Source organism: Corythoichthys intestinalis, chromosome 1, assembly GCF_030265065.1.
Source record: "Corythoichthys intestinalis isolate RoL2023-P3 chromosome 1, ASM3026506v1, whole genome shotgun sequence".
Taxonomy (NCBI): domain Eukaryota; kingdom Metazoa; phylum Chordata; class Actinopteri; order Syngnathiformes; family Syngnathidae; genus Corythoichthys; species Corythoichthys intestinalis.
In genome coordinates this window covers 32,056,756-32,077,587 of record NC_080395.1, presented here as the reverse complement: position 1 = coordinate 32,077,587, position 20,832 = coordinate 32,056,756, and the positions used below count along the sequence as shown (strand labels likewise).

Here is a 20,832-nt window from a genome sequence, read left to right as displayed (position 1 = left end):
CAGGTGACTCGGACTCAGGTGCAAAAATATGCGAACGGGACATCCCTAAGTTTTATAATACATAAGAGCAGCAGTGTTATTTATGGAGAATTCCAGATGATTCCAAAGAGTTCATATGTCCTGGCGACCGTTTTCTTATTCATAGTATATGATGACATGTTGGCCAAAAGTATTAAGATTACTTACCAATACATATTGTATACAGAAAGGGAATCTAAATATATTATGGGCTTATAATAAATGTATCTATGAGTCTGGTCTTTCTTTCTCTTAAACAGGGGTGTCCAAACTAAGGCAGCCGAGCCAAGTGCGACCCACTGCTTAGTTTTTATTGGGTCAAAGCAAATTATGAAAATATCACTTATTATGGACCCGCACAAGAAGCTTCAATTCAGCCTACATTCTCTTGCACTTCTCAACTTTAACACTATATGGAGCTAGTAACTTAAACAGTGCTTTTCCATCATGTTTTACTGGCATTGACAGATGTCCATCGCTTCTAGCCCCCCAATCAAAATGGGTTGGAAGTCAATGGCAGCAATTCAGTTAATACTTAAAAATGAATACATTTAAAAAAAAAAAAAAAAATACTATGTTTTTTTGCCTGATTCTGAACTCTGTTAAACAAATCAAAGAGGAAGGATTTCATGTTGTTTCATGTTGCTAGGGCTGCAGCTATCGAATGTTTTAGTAGTTGATTAATCGATGGTATAGTTAGTTCGAATATTAAAGTAGTCGGATAAGGAACATGAAAAATTAAAATAACTGTGCTGAGCCTCAAACGTTGTAAACAAATTTTTAAAAATGAGGATCTGTACAAAAAAAGAACAATTGACTAACTTACATAGAAAAAGTCTGTGGCCCTGTGTCGGCGCCCGCGTGGCGTCTCCGCTCGTCTGCGTGGCTGCTGCACGCCCGGCTGGATGTTATTGGGCGCGCTCGGGCGGGGGGGTCACGGTGCCGGGATTGGCGATGGGGCGGCGTAGGGTCGGTCGCCAACGGGCTTACACTCACAGGGGATTCACACGATTACTGGGTTCTAGATCACAGAGATGATTTGTGTACACTCTATTCCTTTCTATCACTTAGCTTATAGACTCCCCCACCTTCTTCCCTCTCTTTCCCTGGTCAACAGGCCCCCCACATGGTGTCAACCGGAAATACATTTAGCTGACGATAGCACCAACATATTAGTAGTTAGTGTAGTTAGGCGTTCAATGTATTTCTTGATGTTGTTTGTGTTTCTTCTCTTTCTTCTCGTGTTTCTTTTCTTCTGTTCCCCCATAACCCCTTCCTGTTCACTGTTTTGTCATAATAAATTAGGTATGTTGAATGATCACAAAGGGAGTATGTCAGACTCTCAATGTGAAACATTAAAACTGTTCAGACTATCCGGGCACTTAGACTTCCATTCTCCGTGTCAAACAGCTGAACGGGACAGGTTAAGAAAAGAAAAAAAAGTCCGCTAGCTTAAATGCTATAAGATGCTAAAGTTTTTTTCCAATGCTCTTATAAAATGGTTCAGACACATATTCCCACAAAAATGGCTAAATATACCTATAAATTAAATTATGAATGCATTAAAAAACATTAGCTCAAACAAAAACTTAGCTTACGTTGGACTTAACAGGGAGCAGTTTGATTCAGCCATGTGAAAAGAGGTAGACCAGAGGGCAGTGTATTCACCCTAATCAATAAAATTAAATGCAAACACTTTCAAAATGAACCATTACAACGCCACTTTAATTAATCTAATACTCGAAGCAAAAAAATTCAAATATTTTTTTTCTAATCGAATACTCGAGCTAATCGATTAATCGTTGCAGCACTACATGTTGCCCTTTGATTTTTCTGAAAGCGGCATTCAGAGAAATACATTTGGACACCCCTGACTTATAATGCTGCAGTCTCCTCGCCGCCAGCAACATGAAGAAACAACACTTTGGCTATCACTCTGCAATCTCCTTGCACGCCGGATGTGCTTGGCAGGATTAATTCCCCTGGTTGCATTCACAGTAGATGGTTAGGGAACACGCTGACCCAAAACACGTGTTATCTTATACAAAAGATGTGTCGCATTACTAAGTAGATATACTGGACTGTCTCAGGAAATTAGAATACACAATATTCTAATTTTTTGAGACAGTCCTGTGTGTATATACAGGACTGTCTCAAAAAATTAGAATATTGTGTATTCTAATTTTCTGAGACAGTCCAGTATGTGATACTGTTTCAGCTGTTCTATGTGTCTTGTCATCACAATCAGGTTGCTTTTCGGCTTCTATTGTGGTTTCGTGAAGGTCATGAAATACACGAAAAGGTTACCCGTTATTGCAATTAGATATAAGAGATAAGGCTCTGCAAGAGGACGGTATGGTAAGCTCGTGGTTAGCTTGATGCCTCACAGTCCTGAGGTACAGGAATTCATATCCGGCTTCCTCCTTCTAATTCAACTCCATAAAATATCCTATTGTATTTGTAACCCACTGACTCACGTACAGTCGTCACATACAATCCATCGTGTTTGTTCACTAGCCTGGAATATGGTCCATTTCCTCACCAAGCCAAACAACTCTTATCTTTCCTCAAATTCAGGCGGAGCTCAATTCATATGCTATACTTAAGTAATGTCATTGCAATTCAACAACTGTTGAAATCACTCTTACCCATCATAGACTATTATTAGAAGGTGTTGGCCAAAATGCCCTCAGTTTATATTACACTTCTAATTGTAAAAACATGGATAAAGCAGCCAAAAGTTTGCTAGATAGCAATTATATGAATAGTATATCATATCATTGTATATGAAATTTCCAGGGGCCCCAGGCATTGGACTATGTTTGCTTTATTGTAAGTCTGTTCCTTCTGTTGACACAAATTTTAAGACTTATTCCCATTAAATAGCCGCATCAACACAGGCCAATCTGGTGGAAAGGCCATTAGTTAATTGGCATTGAAGGCGCGCATGTGTGACATCATCACTTGGCCTTTGGCTACATATTGCATTAGTGGTACTACTCAGGCGGAACTAAAGGATTAAGAGGCAGAACGTGAACAACGGAGTAAGAGATATGAGTGACATGAGAATGGAGGCTGAAAATCAAGTGATTCAAATGTAAAGATGGCATAATTGGGTAAAGATCATTAATGTGTGCAGCACTAGGTTTTTCAGTTCAGCCATTTAAACAAACACAATCATCTTCTTGCGATTGCAATCCAAATTGGGTTAATGATAACGAGGATGACTCATTCACTCCTACAGATGTGAAGAAGGCAGCAGACGCTATTTGTAAGTAACCCAAAATAGCGAGAATATAATTAGGGTAATAATCTTGTTTTACATAATGGAGCTGTGTGACCAGCAGGCCATACTTCACCCACACACGATTGAAATACTGTATCGTGTTTCATTGAAATATGACTAAAATTGGTCAATAATTTTGATAAATAAAAATGCATATCCATAACTTTAATTTACTTCGTGCTAAACTCAGGGCTGAAAATTGGCTGGAATGGCATTCCGATAAGAGATTTGGCGCCGGAATGGTCCTTTGGTCCCGAAAATATGACTGCAACTGTCAAAACCCCATGCTAAAAACATCCTGCCTGGCTGCCACACATGCATTTCCAAGAGGATAACAATCTATTAACATCAGATTAAAATATGGCGGAAAACACTAAGATGACTTGAAGTTCTGCTCTAAGACCCCCAATTTGGGCAAATTTCAAAATTGTCCAATATGCATGTGTGATCATCATTGGAAAGCTTAAAATCTCAATTTTCTGGGGGAAGAAAAATTTTGGACAGGAGGGCATTTTTAAAATAAAATGTTTTTTAAACAGTAAAACCCTATATGGAGGTGAGAGCACGCGAGAGCGGAATTACAGACGCCATAAATTTAACGACATATTATTGCGTACTTACCTTGTTTCGATCCAAAAACTCCATGTCACATGTATAACTGAGTATCAAGACACAGCTGTGAATGGCCACAGCTGGATTTTGGGGGGATTTTATGGGTGAAACATGGTAATACAATAAGGGTCGCAATGCAGTAATCGCTGACATCAAGGAGTGATTGAGATTTTCACATATTTTCCCTTTTAAACGTTTTTTTTTTTTTTTTCTCAAATTTTCTTTGTTTGGATCGATTATTTATCATCTAACATATCGGGGAAAACGCAACAGTAACAAAAAAAATACGATTTAGCGATAGTTATGAGGTAGATATCCGTGACTTTTTTACAGACGCCATTTTTTTGTTTAAAAGTTTAAAATATGCGATTAAATAATTTTTTTAAACTTGTTTTTTTTTTTTTAAACAAAATATTAGACATCAATTAATGATTCTAAGCTAAAAATGACAGACATTTTGAATAATAAATATAATCACTTACCTTGTTTTCATGGCTGGGTTGAAACAAAAACGGTTGCGCGACGTCTGTAAACGGGGGTTTCCAGGGTAAAACTTGCAAATTAAAAATAGTTCGGGGGCTTAATGCGCCATGAATCTGCTATGGTAACATATAGACATATTGTTCAATCAAACGCAACAGTTCTTTTGGCTTAAAACAAAGCAGTTTCTTTTAAAGAGGAGTGCAAGAGCAGAAACTGCTTTTTTCAGTCTTGTCTGTGTTTTCCGCCATATACAAGTGTTAACAATAGGGTTTAGCATCGATGGGATCCGGGACTAACACTCCGGTTTCCTGGAACCGTTGGAATTTTTAAAATTTTGATTCCGTCGTAATGTCTAGAGTCGTTTCTACAAGTTCCATAGCAGCAGTGTTTGATCGGCATGTTCTTTTTTGAAAGATGACCGGAGAAAACAAGCAGAAATAACATGGTTTGTATGCGAGCGCGTGTCTATAATGTCCCACTTCCGCGTTACGATAGCGATGTCACGGCCATAAAATAGCATTCGTGCGGTAGGCTATTGGCTAACATACTGACATGTGATCAGCATAGATAGTTAGCTCTGATAGGTTCAAATGACCATCTTTTCTGCAACAGCAAAAAAAGAAAAAATGAGATAGCTTGTTGAATTAATGTGACAAAAAGGGGGGGAGGGTCGGATCTTTCAGAGAAACGAAAGAGTTGAAGAGGCTTATTTATTAAAATGTATTTGTTTGATGGGGAGGTTCAGAACATCTTCCATGTCAATGTGCACTTTGGAGTTATTTTTGTTCATTTATTTTAGGCTACTTATGTATTTCCTTATCATTTACACAAACATTGACTGTTTTAATCTTCAAAATATATTACATTTCACTGTGCATAATGTAAGTCATGTGTATTTATTTTTGTGAATGTATGTTACTTATTATTATTTGGGAAAAAAAATATGTAAATGTTTATATTATCTTCCATTTAATGTAAATTCTATGTTCTTAAGTAATTAAAATTGAGGTTTTGCATTCCGATGTGGAGAAATGAGGGGGAAATAAAAATTAGGAGATGGAGGTTGGGTTTACTGCTGTTTTTGTTAACTGTCATATTACAAATGATTGAAAAATGCCATTTTGAATGAAAATCAATTTCTCATGTTTGCCTTGTGATAGTACGTATGTGTAATGCAGTAGCCTAATGCATGTGTAAAACCATTTTGTGTGTGTTCATGTGTTAAAGGTATAACTATGCTAAAGCATTTTTCTCTTCATTTCAGTGGTTTGAGGAAATTTATGCAAGAAATTCTAACTAATTTCGCCCCTGGCTAAAATACTATGAAAATGGCTGAATGCCTTCAACCCTAATTGATTTTTTAAAGAATGCGCTACTGGTAAAACCCTATAGAGGGCGTCTTGCACACACACACCTACCGAAGCCGCATGCCTGATGAACACGAAGAAGAAAACTCACTCAACGAAAATAATTAGGCAAAAATGGTCGAAACACTGTTTTTGCTTTTAAACCATTCAATCGCTTATGGAATTCTGACTTCATTTATGTCGCAGAAGTAAACTCATCCAAAGTAACATGTTCAGGGTGTTTACTCCACGACGTTAGCATGCTAGCTTCTAACCGAGCGTCTCATTTCCACTTTGCGGTAAATTTAAACCGCTGGCGGATAACATGTCGGTTCGACGAGCTCTGGTGGAGTGTACCGTACTGTCTTTACAAGATTCCTGCGTTTTTTATCCATGCTGTAAAGACTGCTTCTGCAGAATGGATGAGGAGCCCCAGGACACGACGAGGTAAAGGTTGCAAAAAAAAAATCTATTGATTGCATTGGAGAAGTATCATTTCTCCTAACTCTTAATATGAAGTATTGTGTGTATTACACGTGTACATCCTTCTAATTCTTCCGTAGATCCAAATGTTCCAAGTGTGCTTACAGCTGTGTGAGAGATCATCTGGAGCACAGATACCGTCTTTCCCTGTTGGTGACAAGGGACATGAGCATATTTGGAGTCACAGTGTTTGGCAGCTGCCTTAACCCCTTCTTTGGCATGCCTGCTACTCAGTTTCAAAGGTGAGAAGATGTAAAAGAGGATTCAAGCAAAAGTTCTTTGAGTTGATTTAGTGGTAGTAATGCTTTTTACTCAAAATGCTCAAGTTATCTAAGGAACAGTTTCTGTTTCATTAAGCCAGCTGTTTTTACAATTTTTTTTATACGGACTGCAAAATGACTTTGACTAAAGGATCTTTATCATCTAGGAAAAAACGGGAAAATGCAGTGCTTAAAGTGCATACGATAGGAGAAGAAAAAGTTAAATAGTAGGGTTGTTCCGATCATGTTTTTTTGCTCCCCATCCGATCCCGATCGTTTTAGTTTGAGTATCTGTCGAGCCCGATATTTCCCGATCCGATTGCTTTTTTCTTTTTGCTCCCGATTCAATTCCATTCATTCCCGATAATTTTTCCCGATCATATACATTTTGCCAATGCATTAAGAAAAAAATGAATAAAACTCGGACGAATATATACATTCAACATACGTACTGTATTTGTTTATTATGACAATAAATCCTCAAGATGGCATTTACATTATTAACATTCTTTCTGTGAGAGGGATCCACCGATAGAAAGACTTATAATTCTTAAAGGATAAATGTGACTTTGTATATTGTGACTAAATATTGCCATCTAGTGTATTTGTTGAGCTTTCAGTAAATGATACTGTAGCCATGCCCAAATGCATGATGGGAAGTGCAACCATGACTGTGCTTAGTGCTACCAATTGATATATCTTCTCTGCGTTGGGAAATAAAATCGTGTGTTAAGAAAAAGATCAATTACTACCTTGCTTCCCCACATTGCTTTCCACGATATTTCTAATCGTAGGGAGAGGGATTGTAAGGCTTTAGCCATTGAAAACAAGGCTCCAAAGGCTGCCAAAATTCACTCTACTCATTTTACACTGCCTTTTAGCTCTCTGTATAGATAAAACTGAGCGATTACAGATTGAGCGCGACAATGCGTGAGTGGGTCGTGCAGCGCATTCATTAATTGCGTTAAATATTTTAACGTGATACATTTTTTAAAAAATTAATTACCGCCGTTAACGGAATAAATTTGATAACCCTACCTTAAACCTAAACTAAAGACACTGGATTAGGGATGGGAATCGAAATCCGATTCCAATTCGGAACCGGTTCCGAGTGTTTCGAGGCCTCGACATCACAATGAAAAAGCCTTAACGATCCCTTTAACGATTCCTAAAGACGCGTATTGCGTCGTGATGTGACTTGTTGTCCAGACGCATCAAACTAGCATGGCGCCAAGAACCACTCACTCCAAAGTTTGACTACACTTCACCAGGAAAGAGTGTGAAAATGAAAGGTTACGACGGGTAAGCACGAGCATTGCAGCCATAAACATAACAATGACAGCACGTAGGTTCAAACGCTCAAAAGTGTGTCTTCACTTCACGAGGAAAAATTACAACAAAGCGACTTGCAGTCATTGCAAGGTGGAGATAACTGCATCGGGAGGGAATACGACTGCGCTGTCCTCACAGAGGCTAAGGCTCAGTCCTGGCTATACAGCTAGCTAAACTCCCAAATGACGATGCAGAAGATGTTGGTATAATTTGCTGACTTTATTCAACCATCACTTGAAGAGTGAAACTAAGAATAGAAATGAAACAAATCAATTTCGTCCCCAATAACAAACAGGTTTGCATCAACGTAAATCAGCGATGATTAGCTGCTAATAACAGTAATGACAAATGGTTAGCATTCATTCGCTAGCATTAGCACATCGTTCAAACCGCTACACACCTGGATTCAAGTGTCCGATCGCGAGTGGAAACACAACAACAACAACACAAAAGATGATACATACAGGCGTTGCCTCTGTAGATATTAACATTAACAAAGAACGTAGGCTCGTAGAAGTGTTTCCCTCTCTCACTAACTCGCTCACTGGCTTGGATGCGGCATTTCTTCTTCGGGTGTAAGCGCGCTCTTCTTCATGTGAGCGCGTTCTTCGCGTGAGGAAGCGCAAGGGCGCCCCCACTTGAGCGTGTAAGCGCCACAAAAACTAAAAGGCATGCATTTCAATGTAATGGTAAATAATACACGTTAACCCAGTAGCCCCCAAACTGCGGCCCGCGGCCCAAATACGGCCCGCCTCCACATTTGGTCCGGCCATTTTGAATTTTTTTTTTTTCTCAATCGTGTTATTTATTTCCTGGCCTTTTCCTTGAAGAATTCAGAGAGGGTTATTTGGTTATTATCTATTTAATTAATAGTGTTTTTATTATTAATTATTATTATTATTATTATTATATTATATTATTATTTTTCTTTTATTTACTTTCATTCCGTGAAGAATCCAGAAAGGGTTATTTGATTGTGGCTTTCTGAAAAACAATAATTTTTTACATTTATGCACTTCTGCAATCGTCACACTTTTTCTGTTACAAACTGACCCCGGCCCGTCATCAGAGAAGGGAAAAGTTATGTGGCCCTCACAGGAAAAAGTTTGGGGACCCCTGCTTTAACACATATTGCCAAAGGCAGAACAACAACCTACGTGCCAATATATACCAATATTTTTTATTTCTATTAGATAAATGTTTCAGTAAAATGTTACATTCTTGTGTATTTGCCACTTATTGCCACAGTTAACATTGAGGCTTTGGGCCTCTTTTGATCTCGTTGTTTGTAAGGTTGTGACTTCTGATTAAACAAACTCGATGCCAATCAAAACATTTGTTCTTCTTTTTCCCCAAATTAGAATCGATAAGAGAATCGATAAAGAATCGGATCGTTAAGCAATATCGATAATGGAATCGGAATCGTAAAAATCCTATCAATTCCCATCCCTACTCTGGATAAGTGTAACATATTATGTCTGTAACGTTAAATACAATTAGAAAACGATTTAATTTAAAAAATAATATATATTAAAAAAAGGCATGTCCAATATTTTTTGCCGATTCTGATACTTTGAAAATGACGTGATCGGACCCGATCGATCATCTCTATTAATAAGCATTACTATGTGAATTAGAATCATATTTTGAGACGATTCGACTATACAGTATACAACAATTTAGCAAAGCGCAGATGACGAGAAATTAGTCTTTTAATATTGCTGGTTAGCCATGCCTACCATTATAGGGATCTAGCAGAGGGGCTCTAGCGTCCCCAACAGGTGGATGACATCAGCGGGCGAATGGGCTCATCGGTTTTACTATTCAGCCCATTGTGGGGGAATTATTCAGAACCAGGAAAACACGACGAAGAGAGCCGCAAAATGTCATTGTTTCAGTCTCTCTATTACGCTGGTGTATGACGTGGCACTCGTGAGGTTTCCGCCCCTATCGCCATATTGGAAGCAGGAAGTTCATGTCAGAACCCCGGGAAAAATAAACAGTGAGGAATTTCCACACAGGTCGCTCTTTAAAAATGGTTGGAAATGATTGTGCGGTAAAGAATTGCAACAACCGATCGAACGGAAAGGAGAATGTACAGATCGACGGAACTCCATTGAGCTTCTTCCGGATCCCTACATGGAGAAAAGGCGAGGCAAAGCTCATATCTGAACTTACCAAAAGTCGAAGAATGGCATGGGTGGCTTCGATCAGAAGAAAGGACATAACGTTTGATTGTACAGTTACACACAGAGTTTGCTCTATGCACTTCCACTCCGGTAAGTTAATTTCATTGTCTACGCAAATTTCGGTAACTTCATTCCCTAAGTCGGCCTGTAGTCACCTATTGCTCCAGCCAAACAATTAGCTTGTGTACATGTGCATTGTGTTCAGAAATGCTTCATAAGACATAATTCCTGTTGTTTTCTAAATAAAAAAGCTGTAATATGTTGACGTGAGAGTATGGCAAATAATTTGTATACTAGCTACATTTTCTGCAAATAAAAATTTGTACATCTGTGGTCACAGACTGATGTTTTCTCCGTGTTGCTTGTTCTTGCATTGTTTACAGGTAAGCCATCTTATGAAATGCTAGAGAACCACCCAGATTGGAAACCGTCATTGCGGTTGGGCCACGGTGAAGTGCAAGTGACAGATAAGGCAAGATTTCAGAGGCATCGAAGACACAGACAGGCCTGGCCACCACCTCCTGCTGCCACACGATCCAATTCGGACCAGCCACCCTCTCCTCCTGCAATGCACACAGGCATGGACCAGCAACCTTGTCATGTTGCCACACTGACAGACATGGACCGGCCACCCTCTCCTCCTGCAATGCACACAGGCATGGACCAGCCACCTTGTCATGTTGCCACACAGACATGGACCAACCACCAGTCTGCGTGTTGTGTAAACCAAGGCAAGACATGATAACCAACCTTTTGGAAGAAAAACGGCCGTTGAAAGAAGAGCTGGATGATTTTAAGTTTAAATAATAACCGTTTGCAGTGCCTTAAGTAATATTTGTGAAAGTGTAGTTTGATGTGCACTTAATATTGCCTTTATTGAATACACACTTGAGCACATTTAGCATTTAGTGTGGAAGCTACTTCATATTCTGGTAGCAGTACTGCTGACCAATTTATTAAGTCTGTGTGCGGGTCAGACGTTATTGATTTTATGACAGAGGCTGGGGGCCGGATGAAATTTGACCACGGGCCGCATTTGGCCCCCGGGCCGGACTTTGGACATGTCTGATGTAGATGAAAAAAAATAATAAGGATTTCCTTATTTGTAAAACCGGTTCTAAAACACAAGATGCTTTCAATTTTGTTGATTTTAACGGAGGTGGCAACGCACTACGTAAAGCACGTAGCTGCTTATTCGGCTACCTTAGCCCCTAATACACTGTCGTACAACCCACATAAAGGCAACTTCAATAAAAAATGTCATATGGACTTACGATCCGCCAGCTTGTTGTCTCCTGTCGTTTTCCAAAATTATACCTGGGTCACGGCGCTTCAGGTGTTCATTCACGGCGACGTGCTGCCGTGGTATGCAAGCCTGGCACGCGACAGTGTACCCTCCTTTGTTTCATTGAAATAAGTCAATGCTTTGGTCGGTCTGGTGCGCTTTTTTGGGTTTGTCCCGCTTGAATCCCGAGCGTCCGCCATTCTCAACTTTCCACGCATGTTTTTTTTCAACCCTTTATTACCCGTCAACGGGATGGTGTGCTCGTTGACGCATTTACATCGTCAATGACGTCGACTAATCGGGACAGCTCTACAAAATATATTTTTTAAAATAATGTAAATATTGAGACGTGGCTTCCACATACAGTATGTGGACATCACATTAGACCAAAATACTGGATACCAACTTTTAATATTACAGCCTACATGACCTTAAATGCAATGTCCCCATATGTGGACGTCAGGTTAAATGACCAAAAAATAGTCATAAACATTTTCAAATTTTGACATACAATGAATTAAGAAAAAAAACAGGCATGACTGCAATGTTTATTTGAAACTATGTTTTTACAAAGGATATAGCTACTGTAATTATAATTGTGTGCAAATTGTAACAACATAATAAATATGTAAGGAGTGAAGAAAAAATGGGCAAAAGTATCTGCAATTTTGGAAGCAGAATGCCAATTTTAGTTATAATCGGCATAAAAATCTAACAAATTCTTTTCAAATTAATCCTCAGAGTCATCTGTTCAAGTCGATGGACATTTAATCAGTGTTTTTAATCTTACTTTATAAAAGTAATTAATTACAGTTACAAATTACTTCTCCCACAAAATAATTGCGTTAGTAACTCAGTTACCTGAATGTAAGAGTAGTTAGTTACTTGGCAAAGTAACTGGTGATAATTTTAATGTTGTTTTTTTTTTCTCAAAAGTTTAAAGGGTTTTTGGGACAATTGGCCCTAGCCCAATTCTTTACCCTAAATTTAACTAGACACAGGGGTATTGCGGATATTGCGATAACTAGATAGTAGTAACCTTTGTTACGTGTGGAAGTCATTTTATGTTGTGAATCAACCGTTAAAGTTGGTAAAATTGCTCCCACTATTGCATTAGTTCCCTTCTGTTTGTTTTCGACATGTGTAAGTTTTAAAACTGTTTCATCATTTAAAGATATTTAAGTTAAGTTTTGCTGATTTAGGAGCATTTTAGATCAAAAGTTACATAGGTTCGGTAGGAAGGTTCTCTACAACAGAGCCTTCTACTCTTTAAGATGGTGGCTGTTTACCAACGCATCTGATTCTTTATTATACACGTTGCTAATGCCGCCGTGTCTGTCATTTGCATCTAGTATATATGTGATATCTATCGAAGCATCATGTTGGCGTAGTTTGTAGGCTATCGGCTACAGTCAGGTATTATTGGAGCCATCTAGCATAGTAGCATCGCGTTTGCAAAGGTGTCACACTCCCTTGCCTTCTCCTCACTCCTGCTCTGCTCTCTCGTCTCTGTGAGTCTGTCTTTTTCAGACTTTTCTCGCTTCAGTCACAAACATCGTAGTGCATAGTAACACACGCCTTTCCCGCCTCGGTAACGGCGTTGCCAAGATGAGAACAGTAATTAATTAGATTACTCACTACTGAAGAAAATAACGCCGTTAGTAACGCCGTTATATTCTAACGCAGTTATTAACAACACTGCATTTAATCAACTGCAACATAACTGTCTTGTTTTTTTTTATGTAATTGTATTATCATTTATTTATTTTATTCGTGTGTCAACCTTGTATTTGTGATTTAACAGGTTATTGGAGAACTCTGATGGGGCATCTGAAAAATCCCTCCGATCCAAATTCCTAGTGAGGGCCGTCGAGAATTGTTTTGTCAGCAGACATCTTGTCTTCGGAATAAAGGTGTGTCGTAAACTGAGTATTAAAACTATGGTAGTCATGTTTTCCTCAATATGTTTTTAACATTGCCCCTCTTCTCCTTGCTCTGCAGGTGACCGATTCACAAAATTGCCCATGGTCAAGAGATTATAATCCAGGTGCTTCTGCTAGCAAAGACATGGCACAGTTTACTGCAACTCAGCTAATATTCCCGAAAGCAACAGGCCAGGAAGTCCGCTCTGTCCTCAGCTACTATCAAGCTATCCTTTGTAAAACAGAAGAACGTCGTCAGCTGGAATCTGACGAGCTTCACGAATCCAGGAGGATCTTGACAACTCTGCCATGGATTCCTCAAAATTCACCAGCCAGGAGCTTCAATAACATTACACTCTCACGACTCTTTCCCCACTCTTTGCAAAGGTATTCAGTTAATAATACTGACGAGATTGAAGTATTTAGAAGTAGTACATGTTGGAAAGGTGTGAGCATTCATGCAAATTATAAACGATTATTCCAGTCATATTTGTTCTCCCTCGTAGATCGCAGCACGACGAAGGCAGCCTCACTCCCACGCCGCCATGGCAACAATCACTGGGGCTTGTGACGTCATCTGCCGAACAAGAGGAGGAAGAAAACCGTGCTGTTTGCGATGATAATAAATCCACCGACAAAGAGCAAAGGCGGAACACTTTCTTTGACACACCGCCATTTTCTTTCTGCTCACCAGGTAGAAATGTCAGGAGCGCATCCATCTTGAACCATTTCATTCCACGGGTGTCCACGTGTCAAGACTCCAAACAACCAGATGATTCGCTCGTCTCACGATCTTTAGTGTGGGAGGATTTTCCTTTTTCTGAGAGTCTGAGCGCATTTTTGAATGAGGAGGATAAGTACAATACAAACGAATGCATTCCTGCTAGTACCAGTAACAAAAAGGTGCCAGTAGGCAAGAATTCAACAGATGTCACAATCACAAGTGTGCCAACTGAAGAATGTGAAGAAGTCTATAATTGTTCTTTGGACCTGTTTGGCGTAAGCTCGACAAATCCACATGATGACGACGTTAAGCGTCCGAGGCTTCAAAAGTGCATCAAGAGAGTCAATGATCCTGACGTGCCTTCTTGTGACATGATAACTCACAGGGATTATCCGCAGTGTGACTTCATTCCATCCTGTCAGTCCACTCCCATTTGTAGGACACGCCCTTCCTCCTCTTCACATTCTTTGTCCACTACTAGACATACTAGAAACACCTCTAAAAGACGATTCAGGAAGCACCATCTTGTGATCCAGCGAAATATTCTGATCGGGAAGACAACACCTGAACATGAATGGAGTTTTTGTGATGTGCCTCTTAGCCAATCAGAGGACAACTCTGTCATTGTCCCTCCCATTCCTGCTGAACTCAAGGTGGAAATTGACCGCTCTAAAGAAAAAATGCTGCCACATTTAACACAAACAGAGCAGCGTGATGTTTCTGAACCTGATAGAAACACACTGTATGATCACACTATAGATGGCGTAACAGTGAATGGATCCTTATTTATGGACAAAGAATGTGATTGGTCCAGAGATTTATTCCTTTAGCAATGGTCAGCATCGTATTGTGGAGCCTCTAAGCTTGTTTTAACTCTAGAAAATCAATGAATATTTATTTATATGCACACTGCACTTTTCATCCTATAAAAATGGCCATGTTTTAAGTAGTAAACGTGTGTGAGTGAAAGGAGCGCAACACAACATAATTAAATCGGCCTTATTTTTTTGTAAATTTTCCACAAGCTGCTGCTAATTCAGCTGCATGAATGAATCATTTTCTTTATTTCATTCATATAGGACTTTCTTTATTACATTCATATAGGACAGAGGTCTCAAACTTGTTACCCACGGACCAATTGTAGCCCACGGGACAATTTTTTTGCAGCGGTAATAATTGCAATAATATGCGGCCCACATTTAATATCCAGATGTAGTGTTAGTGTTTCCGGCACGTATTTTGCGATGGGCTATATGCATAAATCATTTCAAATAAAATGAAGGATCCATTTGGGGGGTGGGGGGGGTCAAACATTTAAATAGTAATACATTAGCATTTTTTCCCCAATTTTTTTAATTAAAAAAAGCCATGATCAATGAAAATATAACTAATGCTGAGTTAAAAAAAAAAAAACCAAAAACTTAACATAAATAAATTAATAATACTGTATTTTGAAAAAGAAGAATAAAGACAAGTGTGAACTACCTCTGCAAAGTTGACTCCCCATCAAATGTAAATTTATAGAAAATTTGTCATTTGTTTGTGCTGCTATCGTTTTTGAGATGTTAAGTTATTTTATAGGTCAATCTGTGGTCAACCAGCCCCCCATTTTGATTTCAAATTGCTAAAAATGGTGTTAGTGTTTGTACTTTTTTTTTTTATTATTATTGTTATTTTTATTATTATACATCCACATAAACAGTACAACATAAATGGCATGGTACATTGTTGTCCAATTTTAAACATAACAGACAAGCCTAGGGAATAATCATGATTCGAACATCAGAAATTACAATCACATAATAAATGTAATTAAAAAAATCAAATAAGTAGAGAGAAAACATATATATATATATAAATATATATATATATAATACATGTATATAATACATGTATATGGCGGAAAACACAGACAAGGCTGAAAAAGCGGTTTCTGCTCTTGCACCCTCTTTAAAATAAACTAATTTAAGACAAAATAACTGTTGTTTGATAGAACAACGTCTATATACTGCCATCGCAGTTTCATGGCACATTAAGCCACCAAACTATTTTTAATTTCTCTGTTTTACCCCGGAGACCCCCTTTTACAGACAGCGCGCAACCACTTTTGTTTCAACGTTTAAAAGGGTAAATATTTGAAAAAGAAAATCTCGACCACTCTATTATGTCTGCGATTTCTGCATTGCGATCCTTGTTATATTACCGTGTTTCACACATAAAATCTCCCAAAAGTCCGGCTATGGCCATTCACTGCTGTGTATTTAGACTCGGTGAGACATGCTACACAGAATTTTTGGTTCAAAACAAGGTAAGTACGCGATAATATCATTAAAATCATGGTGTCTTTAATTATGCTCTCATGCTGTAAACTCAATTTAGGGTTTAGGGGTTTAATTTTTTTTTATTTTTTAAATGCCCTGTTTTTCAAAAAAAAAATTCTTCCCCCAGAAAATGGATATTTCAAGCTTTCCAATGAAAACACATGCATATAGGACAATTTTGAAATTTGGCCAAATTCGAGGTCTGCGCAGAACTTTTCCGCCATGTATAAATAATACTAATAAAAAAATAAGGAGAAATTTAGGGTCCATCAGCTAATTGAAGCTCCTCAACAATGCTACACAGTTTGAAAGCATTTTCCCCCCTTCATATATTTCAAGGAAGAAAAATAATTACATAGTTCTTTGTGAAAAATATTAAAATTTGGAATAGATTTATTCTTATGTATGAAAAATTTACCAAGAATTACAATTGTATTGATGGCTAGGTCATGCGATGAATCTAACACAGAGATTCCATATAAAACATTCTTTTGTGACGCTAGAGAGATTGGACAATTTAGTAAATAACCTGTCATACAAATCTTCCCTAAAAGCATTCACAAGTTAACATTAAAAAAATAAATGGTCAGTCGTTTCAATGTCTTCATCACAAAAAATACAGTTGTTGTGGTCCAAATTAAGAATTCTGACACACTGTTAACTATTTTATAATGAACTTCCTTTGCTTTTGGTGAAATTGGGAACTGAAAGAATTTCAATCTCATAATTTTAAAATCTTTCTTTGAAAAAAAATTGCATAACTGTAATAGTAATTGTAATAATTGTAATAGTTTTCTCTTTGCAGAAAACGAGTACATTTCGTCCACAAAAATTTGTCGAATTTTGACATTGAGTCAATTAGAATCATTGATATTGTGACCATTTAACAAAAACAAAGGAAGTGTTGATCCCAGCTTCATTTGAAACAAATTATGACATTTTAATATTCGACTGGGGTATTGGTTTAATAAGATTTCCATACTGCTTTTTGTCAATCCAATTATATTTGGAACAGAGGCTTTCAAAAGATGCAACGTTTCCAGAATCATCCAAGAGGTGCATTATGGACCAAATTTCTCTCTCTATCCATTTTTGATAAAGCAATGATTTATTTTTTTAACAGAATATATCAATAGTCCCATAATGGGGTAGTGTGGGGACTGAAATTGTGTTTATAGACCATTCTCTAATAATGAAGAACCTGTTGATTGTACATACAGTCATGTGAAAAAATTAGAACACCCGATGGAAGCCTGTGTGTTTTCTAACATATTTGGTCATATGGATATTTAATATCAATTTTAACAATCTTGAGAGATTCAAGTAATAGAACTAAACAATTAAACAAAACGTTATTTTCTGTAAAATGAAATTTTAAATAAATGCAATTTCTGTTGAGGAATAAAATACGACACCCCCACATTCAGTCGCACTTAAAATGGCTAAAATCCCACACGGGTGTCACATAAGGTGCACATGATTAGAGCATCATTAGCCAGTGTTTTGAAAGAGGCTTGCCATATTTAAACCTCACATCTAGTTTGGTGTGCCCCTGACTGTTGAAGTGAGAGAAAACACCATGTTGAGCTCAAAGGAGCTGTCTGAAGCCTTCAGAAAGAATATTGTATACGCTTATGAGTCTGGTAAGGGATTTCAAAAGAATAAGAATATGTATACTATATACTGTGTAATCATCTTCTTGGCTTTCTCCACTTTCTAATCATTACTCTCCTACTTACCTTTTAAGTAGAGGTCTCTCCCCTGTCACCGTCTTTGCTCCTCTGCTCTGACTGTTACAGGTCAATAAAGGTAGTAGAGTGATTATTATTAGTGTATCATTATGACTATCCACTGATGATAATCATACGTGAATTAGCTCAGCTCCTGTACTCATCTGCGTAAATTGAGAAACACAGCTGATGCTCCAGAAAGAAGTTACCCCAAAGATAGTGGTAACAAGAGTGCACACTTAACTCTACTAGGACCTTCGCAATGCATTTCAGACTAACTAGTGAGCGGCAGCTAAGTAGCAGCATTATTTTAGAGCTGGGATGTAACTTTTGACTGCAAAACAACAAAGATAAAAGACGCGCGCAGAGACAGACTATGTAGTACCAACTCCTAGCTAGGTCACAGGGAAAACGTGGACTGGGTTTTCAGAGATTTGGGCGTTCTCTATATGAACAAGACAAGTGGAATGGATTGGATAGCGACGTACTGAAGGGGCGCTCTACCTTACTCTATGAAGTAAGGGAAAAGTGATAGATTTGTGATCATATTGAAGTTAATAATGAAAGGTTATATGATTATTGATTTAAACATATATATAATATTCTGGCAACTTCAACGGTGAATATGTCAGCATTTTTTGTAATGTTTTTTTTTTTTTTTTAATTTAAAAAAATAATAATATTTAAGGGGGCTTAAGAGTATTTAAGGGGGGCTGAAGCCCCCCTAAAACACCCCTAACGACGTCACTGGGTAGATGGCTACAAAAAGTGTGTCACTGAAGTTATTTCAGCTAAAGGGGGTAACACTACCTATTAGGTGGTAGGGTGTCCTAACTTTTTCCTCAGTTAGAATATGCATTTTTGTTGATATATTTAGTTTAATGAGTAAAACAATGTTAATTTTTGTTGTCTACCTGCAATTAAATCACTTTCTTATCCAGAGATGAAGATTATGTGACCATTTCTTCCTAAAGAACTGAATATCTCATGGGGTTTCCTAATGTTTTCACATGAGTGTATAGTAGGGCTGCAGGTATCGATTATTTTAGTAGTTGATTAATCGATGCAGTAGTTAGTTCGAATAATCGAGTAATCGGATAAGGAACATAAATTGAAATACCTGACCTGAGCCTCAAACGGTATAAACAAATAAATAAATGAGGATATTTGTGCAAAAAAAGAACAATTGGCTAACTTACATAGCAAAAGCCCGCTAGTTAAATGCTATTTAATACCAACTTTTTTTTTTTTTTTTTTTTTTACAATGCTCTTAACAAACAGTTCAAACACATGTTTCCACAAAAAAAGGCTCAAACTAAATTACGAATGCATTAAAAAAAACATTAGCTCAAACAAAAACCTAGTTTGTGTTGGTCTTAACAGGGGGCAGCTGGATTCAGCCATGTGAAATGAGGCAGACTAGAGGGTAGTATATCCACCCAAATCAATAAAACTAAAGGCAAATACTTTGAAAACAAACAATTACAACGCCACTTAAATGAAACGAATACTCGAGGCAGCAAAATTTAATTCGAATATTTTTTTTCTAATCGAATACTCGAGTTAATCGATTAATCGTTGCAGCACTGGTGTAGTTTTATGGGAATTTTTTAAAGGTCAAAATTACATCTCAACACCTCCTCACTGTTTAAAAATGTTGTTTGAAATGTGAAACCACAAATTATTTTGGTTTTTCAAAAAGGATTCCAAATGTAGTTAAAATTGGCCTGATTTATTGATTTGATCACTTTTCTTGAAAGTGGTAGGGAATAGGCTGGGTAAATGAATCTATTCTCAGTGTTTGTAGTTGCTTTACCTTTTTGGAGTTCCTATGACAGGCTCATCATTGGCTCGGCAAGTCACGTGACACGAGACCAACACCGGAAGTGTTATGATAGCTCAGAACTTCGTAGAGTGACGCCGTTTACAAAAGGATTGAACGCACCCAAATGTCCAACAAAGTCGGCAGTTTGTTGATACTACAGTGAAAAGTTTGCAGACCGCGAAATGGATAAAGCTGCCATATATGGGATCTTGTTGGTTACCGTCCTGACGTCTCAGGTAGGTGTGGGAAAGGAAACAAAAGTGGTGGCCGAATGGGCTAAACTGAGAAATCTGTCCATTTCCATATTGTGATTGCCAAAATAGGACGTCAATATGTATATAATGATGACGAAAAAGCGTAAAACTCGTCTTAATTATTAACGCTTATACATTATTTGAGATGCAAGCAAGGTAAGAAAAAAAGCTTACAGCATTATTAACTCATAGGGACTTTTTAGTAAAACGAAACAAAGAAGTACTGTTTCAACTGTACTTGTTTCTCCAAATATGGGAATCGCCAAATCAAATGTTTAAACTACTCAATGTTACCCTTTTAAATCCAGTAAATTTCTTCTGTATACAAACCGCTTTTACGTTTAATGTTTTAGAACTGTTTGGTTAACTCAATCGTTATTAGGCCACAACTTCTATGAAACCTTTATGTGAAAGTATTATACTGTATTCATAGACTTCACAATGTAATTGACGGGGCGCGGAGCCGTGAAAGCTGACCAAGTGGAAACCCAGACAAAGAGCTTTTTTCGTTGGAAATTCTTGTGAATAAATGCTTAAATCCCTGAATTCTTTATCGATATGGACGTAAAACAGTCTCAACTCTTGGTTAAAAGCAACAAAAAAAAAAAAGTGCTGGTAGCATTTATTTTACGTGAATATGTCAAATGTGCGGCTCGTCTTTAAGTTCACTGTGGCGCCGCCTTACCACAAGTCCACAAGAACAAGCTTTTTACATTGAAATTCTTGTGAATAAATGCTTAAATCCCTGAATTCTTTATAGAT

At 37.8% G+C, this 20,832-nt stretch overlaps 2 protein-coding genes across 3 annotated transcripts in view; both read left to right on the top strand.

The window, feature by feature from the left end:
* The first annotated feature begins 5,836 nt into the window (after window positions 1-5,836).
* ddias (DNA damage-induced apoptosis suppressor) lies at window positions 5,837-17,972 on the top strand. Its single transcript, XM_057837960.1, has 5 exons — window positions 5,837-6,192; window positions 6,309-6,470; window positions 13,099-13,207; window positions 13,296-13,603; window positions 13,723-17,972. Exons 1-5 carry the CDS (start codon window positions 6,071-6,073, stop codon window positions 14,768-14,770), a joined length of 1,749 nt encoding a protein of 582 aa, XP_057693943.1. The 5' UTR covers window positions 5,837-6,070; the 3' UTR covers window positions 14,771-17,972.
* Window positions 17,973-19,846: 1,874 nt separating this feature from the next.
* zgc:123258 (uncharacterized protein LOC641502 homolog) overlaps window positions 19,847-20,832 on the top strand; it is a 28,672-nt gene continuing 27,686 nt past the window's right edge. For both annotated transcript variants that reach the window (XM_057846648.1, XM_057846639.1), the window contains exon 1: window positions 19,847-20,052. In XM_057846648.1, the coding sequence (XP_057702631.1) occupies window positions 19,999-20,052 (54 nt within the window). In that variant the 5' untranslated portion in view covers window positions 19,847-19,998. The remainder of the gene's footprint in view (window positions 20,053-20,832) is intronic.

Bases quoted from the DNA above. Each gene is read 5' to 3' on its own strand.
- ddias (XM_057837960.1), top strand. From the start codon at position 6,071: ATGTCGGTTCGACGAGCTCTGGTGGAGTGTACCGTACTGTCTTTACAA. The intron at 6,193-6,308 runs GTAAAGGTTGCA...ATTCTTCCGTAG, and splicing joins GAGCCCCAGGACACGACGAG to ATCCAAATGTTCCAAGTGTG. The intron at 13,604-13,722 runs GTATTCAGTTAA...TCTCCCTCGTAG, and splicing joins TTTCCCCACTCTTTGCAAAG to ATCGCAGCACGACGAAGGCA.